The sequence below is a fragment of the Xyrauchen texanus genome, chromosome 3 (genome assembly GCF_025860055.1).
Source record: "Xyrauchen texanus isolate HMW12.3.18 chromosome 3, RBS_HiC_50CHRs, whole genome shotgun sequence".
In the NCBI taxonomy this organism is placed as follows: Eukaryota; Metazoa; Chordata; class Actinopteri; order Cypriniformes; family Catostomidae; genus Xyrauchen; species Xyrauchen texanus.
In genome coordinates this window covers 16,419,422-16,439,184 of record NC_068278.1, presented here as the reverse complement: position 1 = coordinate 16,439,184, position 19,763 = coordinate 16,419,422, and the positions used below count along the sequence as shown (strand labels likewise).

Genomic DNA, 19,763 nt, shown 5'->3' with positions numbered 1-19,763 from the left:
CGAACAGTTGGCATCTGTATATGTGTTTTAGTGTAAACACATCTCATCTCCTGTCTGTGTGGTCCATTTCTGTCATAGAGATTTAAAGGGAATATATTTTTTCTTTAAATTGGCGATATGCAAAGAATATGAATAATACAAAACAAAAAAGCGAAAGTGAAGATTTATAGTAAAAAAGGACTGAAATATTCAGTGTCACCCACACTTCATATCGCTTCTGAAAATATGAATTTAACCACTGGAGTTTATGGATTACTTTTATGCTACCGTTATGCACTTTTTGGACATTCAAATATTGGTCACAATTCACTTGCATTGTATAGACCTACAGAGCTGTGATATACTTCTAAAATCTTTAAAAAAATCTTTATTTCTGTTCAGCTGAAGAAAAATCACACACGTCTAGGATGGTATGAGGGTGAGTAAATGATGAGAGAATTTTCATTTTAGGGTGAACTATCCCTTTAAGCTTTAGTCTGGATAATAATTATCAGGCTACACCAGCTGTGTATGTGTTTGCATGTGTTTGGATTGCTCTGATCCATATCAGGCTTTGCTACTCAATGCACTACTCAAATTTCCCAATTCAAAATTGAATAACACACAGAGATTATGAGGATTGCTGTTAAATACTGAAAACAGAGCCTAGTCCAAAATATAGGCCAAAATGCTAATGGCCATTTCACTTCACGTCATCTTCCGAAAATCATGTCTGCTCTGCATCACATGCTATGATTAAGCAGACAAAAGTTGTTGATCAGGGGTGTTCAATGTCCTTTTCTGCATATCGCAGCAGCGTTTTGGGGTCTGTTCTGCATAATGCGGCGGCTCATTTTTGCTCATCGCGGCCCTTTCGTCATATTTCACCAGTATACCAGATTACCAGTCCAGCCCTGCCAATAACCATGCCTGCTTTGCATCACACAGTGATAAGCATTATTTTAATAGAAACTGACAATACAGTCTGATTTAGACTAGTTAAAGTCCAATATATCAGCCAGACAAATAATTTGCTGATATTTGGCCATTTTGAAATAATTGGGTTGTTGGCCAATTTCATTTTATAGCTTCAACAACAGCCTTACCTTATATAACAAAAGGAATAATTGTGTTAAATGCATGTTTTTTTGTTTTTTTTTCAGCAAATATTCAGCAGAAATGTCAGTCAAAGCTGATCTGAAATATCTAAATAAATATTTGTATGAATGTGATGTCAAGTTCCATGTTCAAATAGATACAGATGAGATCAAGCTAAATGTCACAGCCCCTTGACTTTGGCTAATGTGCTCTGCAAGTGTTATTAGTGCTAATGGAAAGAATGCAGATGTCAGAGCAAATGAAAACAGTGTCACATAACTGGAAGTCTGCAGCTGCCTTCACTAAAACCATGAGTTTGGATATCCTCGCCGAAAGCATTTAATATCATGTGAAGTGGGTTACAAAAACATAATTCATGAAAACAATATTTTTGGTAAGCCCTAAAGAACGCAAGAATACATTGACTTAGGGACTTAAATGCTCTTCTCCTGAGAGAAACTGCTGCACGTGAGGGACCTCCAATGACCCTCTAGCAACACTAGCCATCACTTCAGGGTGGCCTTGACCGACCCTCACTTACAATCAAACACACACACACACACACACACACACACACACACACACACACACACACACAGAGAGAGAGAGAGACTAATTATATTAATATCACTAGCAGTGGGTGGCAGTGCTAGAGTTGCATTGTCTTTTTCTCTACATTTATTTAGCAGGAGGTGAACAAGCTGAGCACCTCTTTGAACATTCACTAGCTCATCAAAGATACACGTGAGAGAGTAAACAATCACAGACCTGTGTGTGTTTGTGAGATGTGATCATGATCCAGTCCACAAGTAAGAATCAACTACTGAGCTTTGAAGATACAATGATACGAGTGTGTTTGAGTGTGGGAACGATCCAGGATGAAAACTGTCACCATTTCACAACCCCCTCGTAAGAGGGGTCGATCATCCTCATCAGAGCTTTTGATCCAATCACAGCAAACCCTGATGCTATTAAAGCCGTTTGAAATTGAGGGAAACTCCAAAGACACAGTGATCTCAAAAAGTTTTGGGGCATTTCAGCCACACTCAAAATATCAATAACAAAATATCAAACCAACAGACATCTACAAACGGTCCCTTTTCTCAGAACTAACTTCAGTTTTCTGAGACATTTGCGCAATTATCTGGTGACCTCAAGGTCATTGTTAGTTGATGTATAAATAAAGTTCCTGAATACACTTGAACTCTACAATACACTTTATAGAGATGAACCCTGAGTGCTCTCAACCATCAAATCAAGCCTTTTCAAACTCTTCCCATCATTAGCTTGCGCAGAATTATGGAAAACATCTGGAATCTTGTCTCTAAATGATGAAAACAACATAGATCAGGTTAAATCTTAAAGATAACCCTGCCAGCTGGAAACTAGAGCATATTTATACTCTCGCTGTGCCGATGAGCGCAGAAAAACAGAGGCAAATATAATTTGATAAATCTCCCCTCTATCTGAGAGCTCTCAGTGTCACACTGTGTCACTCAAAATGATGACAAACTCACACAATAGGTTTGATTTGTCAGCTCAAAGAGCTGTTTACCAGGGGAGAGGGTGTTTGTGAGTATGCACATGTAGGAATCATGTCTGCTAGCAAAGAAATGATGCCTTCTCCGGCAGTATTAACCCCGTGCGACATAAACCTTAATAAAACTTAATACTCACTCTAGGCTGCCATTTAAGGGTTAAAATTCTTTAAGTAGCATCTCTAGTTTGTTTGTAATGCCACTTCAAAAAATGCATTCATTTTCCGAGCACAATCGTGCATAAACAAGAAGTCCACATATGTGGATTTTGGGACATCATTCCCTCAAAAGTAAAATAAAAAACATGTTATTCAAAATGGCTTACTTAATGCTAATTTTGTTGTTTTTTTATTTTGTTATCACTGTACAATAGAGTTATATTCACTATAGTCAACATATTTGACAAATTTCAATCAGGCTTTAGGGCACTGCATAGTACTGAGACTGCACTATTAAAGGTGACCAATGACATTTTAGTCCCCCTGGATTCTGGCAACGGGGCCATTTTAATCCTTCAAGACCTCAGTGCAGCATTCGACACGACCGATCACTCCATTCTTTTAAATGGCCTTGAGAAGGTGGTTGGCATCCAGGGAGCTGCATTAAACTGGTTTTCCTCATATCTTAAGGAAATAACTTTTTCGATCAGTATTGATAATCACTTCTCTTCCCCAACACTGCTCACATGTGGCATTCCACAAGGCTCTATGTTGAGTCCTCTACTTTTTTCTCTTTATATGCTTCCTTTAGGCTCCATCTTTCAGAAGTACAATGTAGCCTAGCATTATGTTGATGACACACAATTTTACCTTCCTGTCAGGTCTAACGACTGTTGTTCCATCATTAATCTCATCTCCTGTCTTGAGGAAGTTAAATTATGGATATCTGAAAACTTCCTCATGCTTAATGAGGATAAAACCGAGGTCATTGCTTTTGGCTCATCGTTACGTATCGCTGACATTGAAAATCAGTTGTGTACTTCGTCTTTAACCATGCACAATAGAGTTAAGAACTTGGGTGTCATTTTTGATTCTGACTTATTATTTGATAAGCAGATAAATGCTGTAGTTAAAGGAAGCTTTTTTCATCTAAGGTCCATTGCTAAATTAAAACGGTTTCTCTCACAGAAGATTTGGAAATAGTGATTCATGCTCTTACTACATCCCGGCTGGATTACTGATGCCTTATATGTGGGTCTGTCTCAATCTTCTTTCTTAGTCTGCAAGTAGTCCAAAATGCAGCAGCTAGACTTCTAACGGGTACCAAGAGAGCATATTACCCCAGTTCTCGTTTCCCTACATTGGCTTCCAGTTAGTTACAGAGTTAAATTCAAGGTTGTGCTGTATGTTTATAAGGCCTTGCATGGTTTAGCCCCTCAGTACATTGCCGATTTACTTCATCTACATTCGGCACCTAGGTCTCTTCGATCATCAAATCAGTTACTCCTCTCCGTTCCTCGATCCCGTTTGAAAACCAAAGGTGATTGGGCGTTTGTGGTTGAGGCCCCCAGGTTGTGGAATGCACTCCCATTTGTTGTTAGGTCTTCTTCCACATTGCCTATATTTACATCTAGATTGAAGACACATTTTTTCTCTTTAGCCTATAATGTTGAGAAGGTTGAGAATTATAACAGTTTTTTGTGTAGGTTTTATAATGTTTTATTAATTTTATCTTTTTAACATTTTATAAGTTCTATTTAATTCTGTTATTAATGTTTGTAAAAATTTGATTAAGAACTTTGGTTAAAACACTTGTTTTTAAGTGTGCTTTATAAATAAACTTGAACTAATATTTCAAGTAATATTTTAATAATACACGGTACATTTTCACATTGAGAATCAATGCGTTCATACAAAAGATTAAACATTTTGCTTGAGGCTTTATATGGAGTTAGAATAATAAAAAAAAAATCTTGCATTTCAAACTGTTCTGAGACCAGTGCCGACAGACAACACACTGGAGGTTATGTAATTTACTAAATAGGGAGAAAGTGAGCATAATTTAGCTCTTTATGTAGCTAAGTACATTCACTCCTAAAATCTGTGCAAAAGTTCAGTTTCATGGCTGCAGATGATGTTTGGACCATTGAACATGTTAGGCAGGCATGGGACAATAGTAATCTGTACTAATTTTATGGTTGGCAGTGATTGGATGATGCTGGTCATTACTTTAAATCAGAAGAAATTATGTTAATTTCTAATGTAATGTCTGTAATGTTTTAAAAACCTGAGAATAACCAACACTCCAGGAAACAAACAATTTGATGAAAAAAAAAAGAGGAATTTCTATAGCTTGGTATTATTGAAAAACTTAGTCCCGTTGTCCACATATGTGGGACATTTTTTTTTTATTTATGCTGTCAGATTAAATCACATAATTTTTTGTATTTAATCACGATTAATCGCAGAATTTAAAAGTGCTAAATTTGTACACTATACATCTTTTCTTGTCAAAATTAATATATATTTTATTTTAGGAAAGAAAACAAAACAATATGTTGCAATATAATGCTTTATTTACATTTTCCAAACAAAGCCTTCATATAAGGTAGAAATGCACTAAAATCACCAATTCAAGTAACATTATACGTTACCTAAATTCAAGAGGGATTTTGACTAATTGAAAGAATAGTCTCCCCACATAGGTTGCATATTCATTGAAATGGGCATTAAATCCCTTAAACTGTCATCCTCCACAATATTAATCTGCCGGTAGACTTTGGCTGTACGCTTTGTTACAGCAATCGTGAAGCTGCGTTCATGATTCGCAGCAACGCCAGCGTCGAGCACTGATCAGAGCTCACCATGAAAAGATCTTCGAGACAAAAACATCTTATTCTGCATTTTAGTGAGAGTTAAGACTTGACGTGTTTCTGTGGTAATAAAAACGTGCATACATAAGCTGAAAAATATTTTATTTCTATCACAGTTCAATCTGGGCTTGTTTTGTACATCAAATAGTGTTGGGGGTCCTTTCTCCGTCATTTTGATTTTTGTATTAACTTAGATAACAACCTACGTGGCTCTATCATAACAGAGAGTGTAACAGTCATGTAGCATTTTACGACCACCCATAGAATGCCTATAACACTGCCGCGTTATGCTATTTTATGTTTGCTTATAGGCTCCCTTGGTAGAAGTTCTTTAGCGCTGTGGCGTGTGTCAGTGTAATGTCTCCGGGCAGACACATTACAAAGTTTCCGCCACACACACCAGTGTTTATGCTGTATTAACGGTAAATGCGTTAATATTAAGAAAAATGAACACGTTTAATTTTAATCGCATGCGTCAACGCGTTAATTCTGACAGCTCTAATTCTTATGAAAATATTTCCTCTAGAATTTTTTGTTTTTTCCTGCATATGTATTAGGTGCTACTAGTTACAACTGGAAATGGAAAATGTGTGAAAACAGCAGTCAAAAGATTCTCAGGAGGTTAAGGCATCAAGGAATGTCCAAATCCAATACAATTAGTAGTACACTTTCAACTTATGACTATTTCTACCAAAAAAAAAAAAAAAAGGCACTGTAGTCCTTCAATATTTGCTAAATTCACTAATCTGACGTGATTGTACCTATGAAGACTGAATGTTTCCTTAGGAGCCTTTATCTAAAAAATGGTAACTTGTAAAAAGGGCAGTGAGGCAGTTGACTTAGGATTCAGACAGAGTTATTGAGTTCATGAGGGAATGTATGTAAGGGTATGTGGCAGGGGTTACATTCCTCCACCAGCTGCTCTTTATTTCACCTCATTCTCTACATCTTAAATTTCGTAGCAGGAGGGATATTGTGGGGTTCAGGGGGTGATCTGAGGGGGGTCTATGTGTGTCACTTACCAGACATGGAAACCATAAACACTGACTGCTTACTCAAACTTAAGACCCTGGGCTGAATATGGTCTACCACCACTCTTTAAACTGACTCACAAAAGATATACACTGGTGGCCAAATGTTTGGAATAATGTACAGATTTTGCCCTTTAGAAAGAAATTGGTACTTTTATTCATCAAAGTGGCATTCAACTGATCACAATGTATAATCAGGACATTAATAACATGAAAAATTACTATTACAATTTGAAAAAAATTTCAGAATTTCTACATTTTGCATGGCCGAGAGTTTACTAATCTAAAAGAGGAGAAAGACGCGCTATAACCCAACTTTTTTGTTTTCTCCAATGCGGACGGTGAAGTTTGTTCTTTTTATTTCCATATTTGCTTGTGGTAGCTCAGCATTAATTTAGGCTACCTCCCCAACTGACATTCATTCTCAACATCTGTAATTTTTGCATTTGTGATCAGACCGTCTTATTATAGGCCTATTTGACAAAATCCATCTTTCTAGTAATTGTTAGCGTATGCTCGTGATGGAGTGGCATTGGAGCAATGGAAATGCTGATGTCCTGACTTTCATAAAATGTTTTTTAAAAATGCTCCTCCGGGGTGGGCAAATCTCACCATTTCACTTTTATTCTGCAACGCTTCCGTAACATGAGTCACGTTCACTGATCGGGATGATTGGGACCACAGTCGGCTATGATGTGTATCGTACAGTCTGGCATAATGTCGCACAGTGTGCCGTTGGGATATCATTGCATTCATATCATACAGTCTGACAAGCAACAATCCTAAATGACTGTAAATATCCTACAGTGTATAGCGGGCTTTATTGTATTTAGGTCAGTTAGGATCACTATTTTAAGAATTGAAATATCATTTATTTCAGCTTTGATTTGTTTCCATCACATTCCCATCGTGACAGAAGTTTACAAACATTTTGTTAGTATTTGGAAGCATTGCCTTTAAATTGTGTAACTTGGTGTAACTGGTTCAGGTTTATAGGCCTCCTTACTAATTATCGGATTAAAATCCGGGCTTTGAGATGGCCACTCCAATACCTTGATTTTGTTGTCCTTAAGCCAGTTTGCCACAACTTTGGAGTTATGCTTGTGGACATTGTCATTTGGAAGACCCATTTGCGACCGAGATTTAACTTCCTGGCTGATGTCTTGAGATGTTGCTTCAATATATCCACATAATTTTCCTTCATCATGTGCACCAGTATTATTGTTTGTACAGATGAACGTGGTTCTTTCAGGCATTTGGAAATTGCTTGAAAGGATAAACTAGACTTGTGGAGGTCCACAATTTTTTTTCTGAGGTATTGGCTGATTTCTTTAGATTTTTCAACCGATGTCAACTAAAGAGGCACTGAGTTTGAAGGTAGGCCTTAAAATACATCAGCCTATCAGAAGCTAATTGGCTAATTGTCTAAAGGACTTGACATCATTTTCTGGAATTTTCCAAGCTGCTTAAATGCACAGTTAACTGGGGGCCTGGGTATCTCAGTAAGTATTGACGCTGACTACCAACCCTGAAGTCGCGAGTTTGAATCCAGGGTGTGCTGAGTGACAGCCAGGTCTCCAAAGCAACCAAATTGGCCCAGTTGCTAGGGAGGGTAGAGTCACATGGGGTAACCTCCTCGTGGTCGCGATTAGGGGTTCTCACTCTCAATGGGGCGCGTGGTAAGTTGTGCATGGATCGCGGAAATTAGCATGAACCTCCCGTGCTGTGAGAGGCATCATGCATAACATGTCACATGATAAGATGTGCGGATTGACTGTCTCAGAAACAGAGGCAATTGAAACTTGTCCTCCGCCACCCGGATTGAGGTGAGTAACCGCGCCACCCAAGGACCCACTAATTAGTCATTAAATCTGTGGAGTTTTAATGACTTCAACCTGATTTCATAAGTTTATGTAATCGTCTGACTTCAACTGTCTATAAAAATACAAATATATATCTTCTTTTATATAAAAAAAAAGCCACAATAAACTAGTGGTCAATCGATATGGGTATTTCAATGGCTTATGCTGATACCGATATGTAGAGAGCAGGATGGTCGATATAAATGGAGATCAACATAATAAGATTTAACAACAGGCAAATCAGATGTACACAAATTTTCTAAAGTAAAACAAAACAAAAAAAACTTTTTGTAAAATGTGCAAATACTTGAAAAGAAAAACCTTGAAAACAGAAAGTGTAGACTATCCATTGAAAACTTTACAGGTAGATTTCGGAACTGACACAAGGGAAAGTTAATACTTCTGTTTATCGGCCAAGCGAACATGGTTATCGGCCGATGTCGATAATCGCAAAATGGCCAAATATCTCAGATTAATCGACCTGAAAGATATATCGGCCTATCACTAATATAAGCCCTGCAGAACCCCCTAGCAACACACTAGCAACCACAATTAAAATCTTAGCAACCACTCAACACCCTGTGGTGGTGAGGTTTGCATGGGCAAGCAAGACTAAAACTTCCTTCAGAAAATGTAAAGATCTACATGGTATAATCTATATTACCATAGTACAATTATTATTAGTAATTATCGTCTTACTGTTACCGGAATTATATAAAAACTATAAGTCATGAGACTTTCACCAAAATGCCAGTATTCTGAATGTACCACTAAGTACTCATTTCACAGAACAGTTATTGAGTATGTCTTCAGTAGCACTGTTGGAGTGATCAGCTCACTGGGGCCAACAGTGGGGGTTCTGGACAGATGGCTTTAAAACACATCAGTGTCCAAGCAAAAACAAGCAGCAAAGACCTGAAATGCTACCCTAATCATCAGCAAATAAAAGCAGCCTATTCGTGGCATGGTTATCAGTAGAGTAGAACCAGATTGTAACCTAGATTCTAAAAACCTATTTGGACTTTGCGGTGATAGAACGAAAGAGAGAGAAATAGTAAGATACACAAAACAAAGAGAAAAAGAAAGTGATGTGTGCGTAGAAAAAAAATCTATTTTGATTAGGAGGTAAAGGCATTTAACTGAAAACAATAATGAAAGGCAGACTGTACTGTATGTGTTGAATTGTGTCACACTCAAACATTATTTTCATTTTCATATGAGACCTGCAAATATACATGATATGGCCAAAAGACGTGATAAAAAAAAGAGAGAAAAAAAAACAATTGTTGAAAATGCTCTAGAATTAAGATTAGCCTTTACTGGAATAAAACCTGTAACTAGAAGGGGGTGTGTCCACAAACATTCAGCCATGTAGTGTAGCTAAACTGACTTTCATCAACAAGCTATGTCATCTATCGCTCAGAGAACCAGACAACTGTCCATGTATGTGTGCTGTGAGGAACTGATGCAAATGTGTCTCTTACCATCTTTGTTGCTGGTGACGGGGATGTTGTGGACAGTTCTGAGTTTGAAGCAGGAGCCGGTTAACACCTGCAGCTCTACAGAACTCAACACACACGCCTGCAGGTCTGAAACAAACACAAATACACACACAGTGAGGTCCAGACATGCAGTATTGAACTTTTAAGGTTACTGGACAACTCTTAAAACAAAATCAACCTAAATGAGAGGTTTAAATGATAGATCTGTGATGTGTTAAAGGGAAGGTTCACCCAAAAATGAAAATTAGCACATAATTTACTCACCCTCATGCCATCCCAGATGTGTATGACTGACTTTCTTCTGCTGAACACAAACACAGATTTTTAGAAGAATATCTCAGCTCTGTAGATATTCACAATGTAAGTGAATGGTGACCAGAACTTCATAGTTCCAAAAATAACATAAATGCAGCATAAAGGTCTTCCATAAGACTACAGCGATTAAATCAATGTCTTCAGAAGTGATATGGTAGGTGTGGTTGAGAAACAGATCAACATTAAGTCCTTTTTTACTATAAATTCTCCTTCCTTCCCAGAAGATGATATGAAAAAAACAAAAAAACAATGCAAATTGCCAAAAACAAAAGAAGATTGTGAAGACCTAAATGTTGATCTGTTTCTCACACAGAGTCGTATGGATTACTTTTATGCTGCTTTTAAGTGCTTTTTAAAACTTCAAAGTTCTGGTCATCGTTCACTTGCATTGTATGGACCTACAGAGCTAAAATATTTTTCTAAAAATCTTAATTTGTGTTCAGCACAATAAATAAAATCAAACATATCTGGGATGATATGAAAGTGAGGAAACTTCCTTTTTGGGTGAACAATCCCTTTAAGAGCTGCATTAAACATATGAATTAACAGCTGTTAACAGTATGAACCTTTCTTCTGCAGTTTTTGAATGCTTTCCCTCCATTCTGACCTCTCATAATCTGAGGACAGCAAGAACAGGCAGCTCTGGAGAGAGAGGCACAGAGATAATGAGCAAAAGTATGAGGCTGTGTAAGAGAAAGCGAGTTAAAGAATAACAATGTGGACATTGTTCCACCTAGTGGACAGTTCCCCCTAGTGGACAGTTATAAATGTGTTAGTGTAAACCAGGGTGTCAAACCAATTTTAGGTAGCAGACTGGATTGGACTAAATGTCCTCTTAAGCAGGCCAAATGCTTTATTTGTAAATCTTCAGTCCACCAATGGAGAGCCTGTGCAAAATACATACTCCTCTAAAGCTAGAAAAGTCCAGAAGCAATAATTCAGTGGACACTTGGAAACCATTTTTGCCCCCCAATGTAGCTGCCCATGTTATAATAATACTGTAACTTCAAAATGGGGAAAATGAAATGAATTTGTCAGTAGATGTCACCCACAGATCCAATTTCGGCTAAAAGTATGGAATGGCGCTTGTGCATGTACGCTAAATGCCTTGCGCAATGAAAGAAAGGTTCTACGGCTTTAAGATGCGAGCTACAACATGCAACAAAATAAATTAAATTAAAAAGTAAGATAAAGTTTATCTGCCCTGCTGAAGTCAAACAATAGAATATTTTGACTAATATCATACCAATATAATAAATGTACTTTGCCGTGCGTTTGACACACCTGGTGTTAACAATATTCATTGAAATGTTGAATTATTTTTATTCCCATTTAAATAACCAAATGATCAAAAATGAAACACAGATGAGACCATGAGATACCCGAGAACACACTGCTAATAAATGTCATCAGTGAAGATCTCATGTAAGCCATACATTCAGGAAGGTTAAATCATACATATTTAATAGGTTCAGTGATACTGTACCTTGCCGTGTTTGTTGTGGATGCGGAATGGGATGTTGGGTGAGTGTAACAGTAGACACGACTCCTGCTCGTTCATCTTCTTCCTCAAACGATCCACATTACGACTCTGAGGCTTCTGTGCTTTCTGTTCACAGACACAAATATTAAGTTACATTTTTTATTTTATTTAAAAATTATTACATATATATATATATATATATATAATAAAGTTAACCTTTATTAGTTAAACTGTTATTAGAACATTATTAAACATGTATACACAGGGCAACAAAAAAAAAAAAAAAACAGAGAACAAGATTACCATAGTAGAATTAGTTATGTTTGCAAAGGTAATTCAAAGGCAATTGAGCAGCTCTGTGTCCTTATTTGTGTAGCATTGTGTTTGAATGCAGGAGCGAGTATTTTTATTAGGTAATGGTAATATCATCCTCGTATTATCGTGTCTTTGTTTGTATGAGCTTTCCTGGAAATGATGTTATCCGTGCACCACAGCTAATTAAAGAGAAACCAGAGCAGCGCTGCTCAGTCTGCTAATGTGTGTCTTTATCATATAATAATGGGACACAATATGTGATGGGACACATGACTCAGAGAGGAAATTGTTCAGTTCTTCTAATGTCAACTAGTATAAACAAACCAGCATGCCCATGTTAGCGAGGCTGACAGCTAGGGTGTCACCTTTCCTCTGCATGTGAGCAACTGCCTCATTGTCCTATGGTGACCTCAGCTAAACAATGAAAATGGGTCGTCCCACCAAAACGACTCCCAACCTGCATAAACTTAACTCAAGTAAGAGGCGGCTCCAACCAGCAGTAAACAAAAAATAGACATCCACTATTGCTCCAATGCCAAAACGACTAAAATAATGGTTCAGAGAATCTGACGTGACCTGGGATTAGAAAAGGCTGATAATCAAGTGAAGATCTTATTGAAGACAGCTGAGAGATGTTATGTAGCTTAGACACTGATATATAGCAATACTTGGCAGTACACTTGTTTACGGTTGTTAATGGCATTGTAGCCTGATGTGCACCTATCCAAAAAGTCACTGTTACTTACTTTGTTTTTGAGGCCAGAGACCCTAATACCAGGATGATAAAAACATATCTGTAGTAGCCTCGAACTACTAATAGAGTACTCGTTCTGCACCAGCTAGTTGACTATTAAAAATACTACTCGAATATTGCAAATTGATCGCACATTTTCCTGCCGTGGGCAATGAGGAATTATACAGTATTTTACTTCTTAAAAGCATCCATCTCGCAGTTACAATTGAGACCACTGGTGGGCGCTCTGCATGTGTCTCAAAGTGTTTGATGAGAGAAAGAGACATGATGGCATCTTGTGTGCTTTCAAACAAAGCCAAGTTTGGCAACACTTGTAATCTTTTGATTCTTATTAAATTGTACTCTATTGGTATTCAGTTCTTGTTGGAGTCATGCAAACCAACAGAAGAGGATCGGCTTTTATGGTGGAAAGAAAATGCAAAGCTGTACGAGAAATGTGGATGTTTGTGCATTACATTTCTGAGCAAAGTGCATTTTATAAAAATCCAACTTTTATCACTTGTTTTTCTGAATTTGATAAAATGTGATAGCCTTTATGTAGACTGAAGTGTTTATATACCATAGTAACATTACCCTAATGCAGTCGGTATTCATGTCTATCTAAGCTCCGGGTGACTGCAAATGTTTTTTACAGTGTTCTTTCAATCTATTTTTTATTTCAATTTTTATCTAAACTTTTTTGTTCAAATCCCTACCCTCAAGGATGATAAATAGCAATATATTATATAATACTGATTTCTGAGAAAATGTGTGTGCTTGTGTGGTTAGCTGCGAAAGAAAGACTGTACCTTTTCTTTTTGTATCTCACTCTTGATGGCAGAGATCTTGATCTTCATCTCCTCAATTTCATGCTCCGGCAGTGTCTGGAAGTGAGGGAGAGAATCCGACTCATCCAATGTCTGGAAGCTCAGATCAGCCAGAGGGATGTACCACTTACACTCATACTGCTGATGCCTCCTGACAAATTCACGAACAAAGAAAAAAACATATTGAAACATTATTTATGTCCCTGTTGTAAAAGCATACACTTTTATCAGGACAGCTATTACAGGAACAAAACCCTGCTGTTTGAGGGATAGTTCACCCAAAAATAAAAGCGCAGTCATCATTTACATAATTTACTCTTTATTTGAATACGTTTTCTTCTGTGGAACCCAAAATGTGTTATTTATAGCAGAATGCTCAAGCTGACCTAAATCACTCGCATATGCAACCAAATTCCACTCTATGCAAAATATCCGTTATTAGCCACTAGCTAGTAAATGTTCAGATTTCTGTTATGAACTGTCTTATGAACTCAATGCAATTAATGCAGTACATTGGAAAAAATACATTTCCAGGAGGTACATATCGGCTGGACCGCACATCCTAGCACAGAAACTCATTGTGTGGAGTCCTGCGGGCTTATTCATTCATTTATGATAATGTGATGTTCCTTTTTTTTTCTTTGGCCTTTTAAAAGCTTGACAGCCTCTGGTTTCAGTTCATGTTCATGGAATCAGTGTTAAAATAGTTAAAGAAAACTGAAACAAACAGTCCAAAATGTAACTACATTTTTACTGTACATCTTGCAATTGCAGTCTACAAGAACAATCATGATTTCAAGCTCGATTACACTTACTTGTAAGTGTTCGTAGAGCACTAAATGCACTGGGAAATACAATCAAGCTTGAAATCATGACTGCAAATGATACAGCTGATGTCAATATTTACTGTAAAAAAAGGACTTATATACAGGTGAAACTCGAAAAATTAGAATATCGTGCAAAAGTTCATTAATTTCAGTAATTCAACTTAAAAGGTGAAACTAATATATTATATAGACTCATTACAAGCAAAGTAAGATATTTCAAGCCTTTATTTGATATAATTTTGATGATTATGACTTATAGCTTATGAAACCCCCAAATTCAGAATCTCAGAAAATTAGAATATTACATGAAATCAATAAAAAAAAAGATTTTAAATACAGAAATGTCGGCCCTCTGAAAAGTATAATCATGCATATGTACTCAGTACTTGGTTTGGGCCCCTTCTGCATTAATTACTGCCTCAATGCGGCGTGGCATGGATGCTATCAGCCTGTGGCACTGCTGAGGTGTTATGGAAGACCAAGATGCTTCAATAGTGGCCTTCAGCTCTTCTGCATTGTTTGGTCTCATGTCTCTTCTTTCTCTTGGCAATGCCCCATAGATTCTCTATGGGGTTCAGGTCAGGCGAGTTTGCTGGCCAATCAAGCACAGTAATACCATGGTCATTGAACCAGGTTTTGGTACTTTTGGCAGTGTGGGCAGGTGCCAAGTCCTGCTGGAAAATGAAGTCAGCATCTCCATAAAGTTTGTCTGCTGAAGGAAGCATGAAGTGCTCTAAAATGTCCCGGTAGACGGCTGCGTTGACTCTGGACTTAATAAAGCACAGTGGACCAACACCAGCCGATGACATGGCTCCCCAAACCAACACAGACTGTGGAAACTTCACACTGGACTTCAAGCATCTTGGATTGTGTCCCTCTCCATTCTTCCTCCAGACTCTGGGACCTTTGTTTCCAAATTAGATGCAAAATTTGCTCTCATCAGAAAAGAGGACTTTGGACCACTGAGCAACAGACCAGTTCTTTTTTTCTTTAGCCCAGGTAAGACGTTTGACATTTGAAGCCCATGTCCAGGACCCGTCTGTGTGTGGTGGCTCTTGATGCAGTAACTCCAGCCTCAGTCCACTCCTTGTGAAGCTCCCCCACACATTTGAATGGCCTTTTCCTGACAATCCTCTCCAGGCTACGGTCATCCCTGCTGCTTGTGCACCTTTTTCTTCCACACTTTTCCCTTCCACTTAACTTTCTATTAATGAGCTTTGATACAGCACTTTGAGAACATCCAACTTCTTTTGCAGTTACCTTTTGAGGCTTTCCCTCCTTGTGGAGGGTGTCAATGATGGTTTTCTGCACAACTGTCAGGTCAGCAGTCTTCCCCATGATTGTGAATTCAACTGAACCAGACTGAGAGACCATTTAAAGGCTCAGGAACCCTTTGCAGGTGTTTAGCTGATTAGAGTGTGACACTTTGAGCCTACAATACTGAACCTTTTCACAATATTCTAATTTTCTGAGATTCTGAATTTGGGGTTTTCATAAGCTGTAAGCCATAATCATCAAAATTATATCAAATAAAGGCTTGAAATATCTTGCTTTGCTTGTAATGAGTCTATATAATATATTAGTTTCACCTTTTATGTTGAATTACTGAAGTTAATGAACTTTTGCACAATATTCTAATTTTTCGAGTTTCACCTGTATTGATCTGTTTCTCACACACACTTATATCAATTCTGAAGATATGGATTTAACCACTGGAGTCTTATGGATTACCTTTGTGCTGTGCTGATGAGCTTTTTAGAAGTTACGTTTTGGCCCCTGTCGACTTGCACTGTATGATGGACCAACAGAGCTGAATGTTTTTTTTTTTAATCTTCACTTTGTGTTCAGCAGAAGAGAGAAAGTTATACACATCTAAGATGGCATGAGACTGAGTAAATTATGAGAGAATTTTCATTTTTGGGTGAACTATACCTTGGTAATGGTTTACTCCCCAAACATTAGTTTAGTAATGGTTTATAATAATTTAAGGAAATACATACAGACCCAATGTGGATCAAGCTTAAAGGTCCTTTGTCACTTTACCCATATTCACCCTATATTATAAAATTTGCAACATTTACAATCCACATTAAACTTGAAAATACCACTAGATAGAGGTAACACACAAATGCCCTGAGCAATGTAACAATGTTAGACTTTTTAAATGGCACCAGTAAAAGTGCTTTGGCAGCCATAAGACAATACAAAAAGTAAAATAAAAACGAACTAAACTGAAACTAACAGACAAACAGTGAAAACTAATGAAAAAAACAACAAAATGTATGTCAAATTGAATATAAAATAGAAATAAAAAACAAACTAATAACCCTGTGCGAACATTCTTCAAAAATTCTCCTTTTGTGTACCATAGAAGAAAAAAGTCTATCTTTGTCTTCCAATCCTGACAGAAAATGACTTCGTATGGAATGAAGTAGTCTATGTCCTCTCGGGTATGGAGAGTGTACAGATACAGAAATACTTTAGAGACCGAAATATATCCATGACAGGAAAACTTGATAATGCACTCTAATTTTAAGGGGATTATAATGCCCAGTATGGCTCTGCAAAGGAATATTATCTGTTCAACACATCCATGCACATTCATAACAACCAATTAAAATCATCTCCTGACTAATTCAGTCTGTGGTAAGAATTTATTTTAAATCTGTAAGAACTGAATGTCTCATAATGCAAAGGGAGAAAGTGAATTAAGATAAAGAAGTATATTAAATTAGGATTATGATTAAAGAATTAACTAGAGACGCAGTATTTCTACTGTTGTGAGTCTGTAAGATAAATAAAATAAGGTTAAGTAAGCATGACTGAAGTGTTGCTTTCTCACACACACACGCACGCACGCACGCACACGCACGCACGCACGCACGCACGCACGCACGCACGCACGCTAACCTAAGTGTGTGTGTAATTCTAATTGCAAGGCTGTGGTTCAAGAAACACAGAGCTGCATCAAGGTAACAGCAGCTATCAGTCACTATTACTTTCCCTCTGGGATCGTAACCATGCCAACAACAGTGACATATGAGGTTGCAGCTTTGTAAATCAAAACCCTTTATCTACAGACACCAAATATCTGTATAGTGATGCATGTATAGGTGATAGGTTTTGGGGAAAAAAGCAAGTTATACAGCATGATAGTGAAGCTAACATACTTCATATATCAAAATATATTGCATGAACGTCATACCCCACTGCAGCCTTTTTAATCTTGGCGCAGAGAAGCAGGTCTGTGAAGAGGAAGACATGACGGAGTTTCCGTGTCCCCTCCGACAACTCCACCAGGAAACCATCTTTCACCAGCTGACGAACCTGCCAGACACAGAAGCACCCCACTTACTTCCTGTACACGCATTCACAAGCACACAGACAATGTTCGCCTTTGGGAACCAAGGGGTGGCAAAGGTCGAGGCCCTGATTGCGGTTACAGAGTCCATCACTGACACTGTATGCTTTGATTATTAAAAGATCTCCTCTGTGCCTACTGTAGTCTATAATCACACATTGCTGACCATCAAACTGCAATCATATAGAATATACAAGCAGCAAACAAGTAAAGATGAGGCAGTGCTCAAGAATAAAGATGGTCAAGGCCAGTGTTGGAATGACTTAAAACAGCCATGTACTCATCAGAAGGAAAAAAACATAAATGGATCGGAGGCGAATGATGGAAAACAGTTGAAACATTAATTCTCAATTAAGGAAAAATTTAAGAAACTTTGAAGGTTACTTATAAAGGGCCTAAGTAAGGAAATTACGCACTGACACCAAAGGGAGTTATATTCTACACTTTTTTAGCATTTAATTTTTTTTCCTGATGTCCACTTACAATTTTAGTCAAGGATTCTTGTCCCAAAACTTTTGAAATGTTTGGAATTACCTGCATTTATGTATACGTTTGTCTTAATTTTGTAAAAAGTTACAATAATGAACAAACACAATCTGTTTTAACAAGCAACACACAAATGATTGCATTTTTCTTGAAAATACTGAATACATCATAAAAACATTTCACAGTGTATGTTGGAAAAAGTATGTGAACCCCATACACTGATGACATCAATAAAAGCTAATTAGAGTTAAGAGCTGGCAAATCTGGCATTCAGTTAATGAAGAGTTTGGAAGTGTGGGTTTGAGCTACTTTGACTTTTGAAATTCCAACATTTTGAGTTTGCTATTCATAAGAAGCATCTGCTGACATCTACTTTGCCTCATAAAAAAAAAAAAAAGAGATCTCAGAAAACCAACGATCAAGAATTGTTGCTTTGCATAATGCTGGAAAGGGTTACAAAGGTATCTTGAAGAGCTTAGATATTCATCTGTCCACAGTTAGACAAATTGTCTATGAATGAGATGATTTAGTACTATGGCTACTCTCCCTATAAGTGGCCATCAGCCAAGATAACTTAAAGGGCACACCGCAGAATGCTCAATGAGGTAAAACAGAACCCTAGAGTGACAGCTAATCTTTGCAACTTGTAAACATCTCTGTTCATGAGTCTACTATACGGAAAACATTAATCAGGCATGATGTCTATGGCAGGACACCACGAAGAAAGCAGCTGCTTTCCAACAAAAACATTGCTTGCTTGCCTGAAGTTTGCTAAAGACCACCTTGCCACACCACAACACAACTGGGAAACTGTTTTGTGGACTGATGAAACTAACTGTTTGGGAAGAACACACAGCACTACCTTTTGTGTAAAAAGGGCACTGCATACCAACATGAAAACATCATCCCAACGGTGAAGTACAGTGGAGGGAGCATCATGATTTGGGACTGCTTTGCTGCTCTGGGGCCTGGACTGCGTGCCAGCCCAAATACGAATTCCCAAGTATATCAAGATATCCTACAGTATAATGTCAGGATGGCTGTGTGCCAGCTGAAGCTCAGTAGAAGTTGAGTGAAGCAGCAGGTCAATGACCCTGAGCATTAAAGTAAATCCACTACAGGATGGCTTAAAAAAAAAGAAAATCCACCTTTTGGAGTGGCCCAGTCAGAGTCCAGACCTCAACCCAATAGAGATGCTGTGGAATGACCACAAGAGAGCCTTTCACACCAGATATCCAAAGAATATGGCTGAGCCGAAGCAGTTCTGTAAGGAAGAATGGTCCAAAATTCCTTCTGAACAGAAAACAAGTGCAGGTCTAAACCGCAGATACCGGAAATGCTTGGTTGAAGGTTACTGCTGCCAACAGAGGAATGTCCAGTTATTAAATCCAAGGGTTCACTTACTTTTTCCAAAGCACTGTAAATGTTTAATGGCATGTGTTCAATAAAGACATGAAGATTATAATGTTTGTGTGTTGGTAGCTTTAGCACATTGTCGTTTGTCTATACTTGTGACCAAGATGAAGCGGAGATCACATTTTATAACCAATTACTGCAGAAAACCAGCTTATTCCAAAGGGTTCACATACTATTT

The 19,763-nt window shown here is 37.7% G+C and overlaps 1 protein-coding gene across 3 annotated transcripts in view; it reads right to left on the bottom strand.

The window, feature by feature from the left end:
- abr (ABR activator of RhoGEF and GTPase) overlaps window positions 1–19,763 on the bottom strand; it is a 225,662-nt gene that overhangs the window by 66,446 nt on the left and 139,453 nt on the right. For all 3 annotated transcript variants that reach the window (XM_052113109.1, XM_052113117.1, XM_052113125.1), the window contains 5 exons: window positions 17,528–17,649; window positions 13,478–13,646; window positions 11,624–11,746; window positions 10,704–10,779; window positions 9,805–9,909 (listed from right to left, as the gene is read on the bottom strand). In XM_052113109.1, coding sequence (XP_051969069.1) covers window positions 9,805–9,909; window positions 10,704–10,779; window positions 11,624–11,746; window positions 13,478–13,646; window positions 17,528–17,649 — 595 coding nt within the window. The remainder of the gene's footprint in view (window positions 1–9,804; window positions 9,910–10,703; window positions 10,780–11,623; window positions 11,747–13,477; window positions 13,647–17,527; window positions 17,650–19,763) is intronic.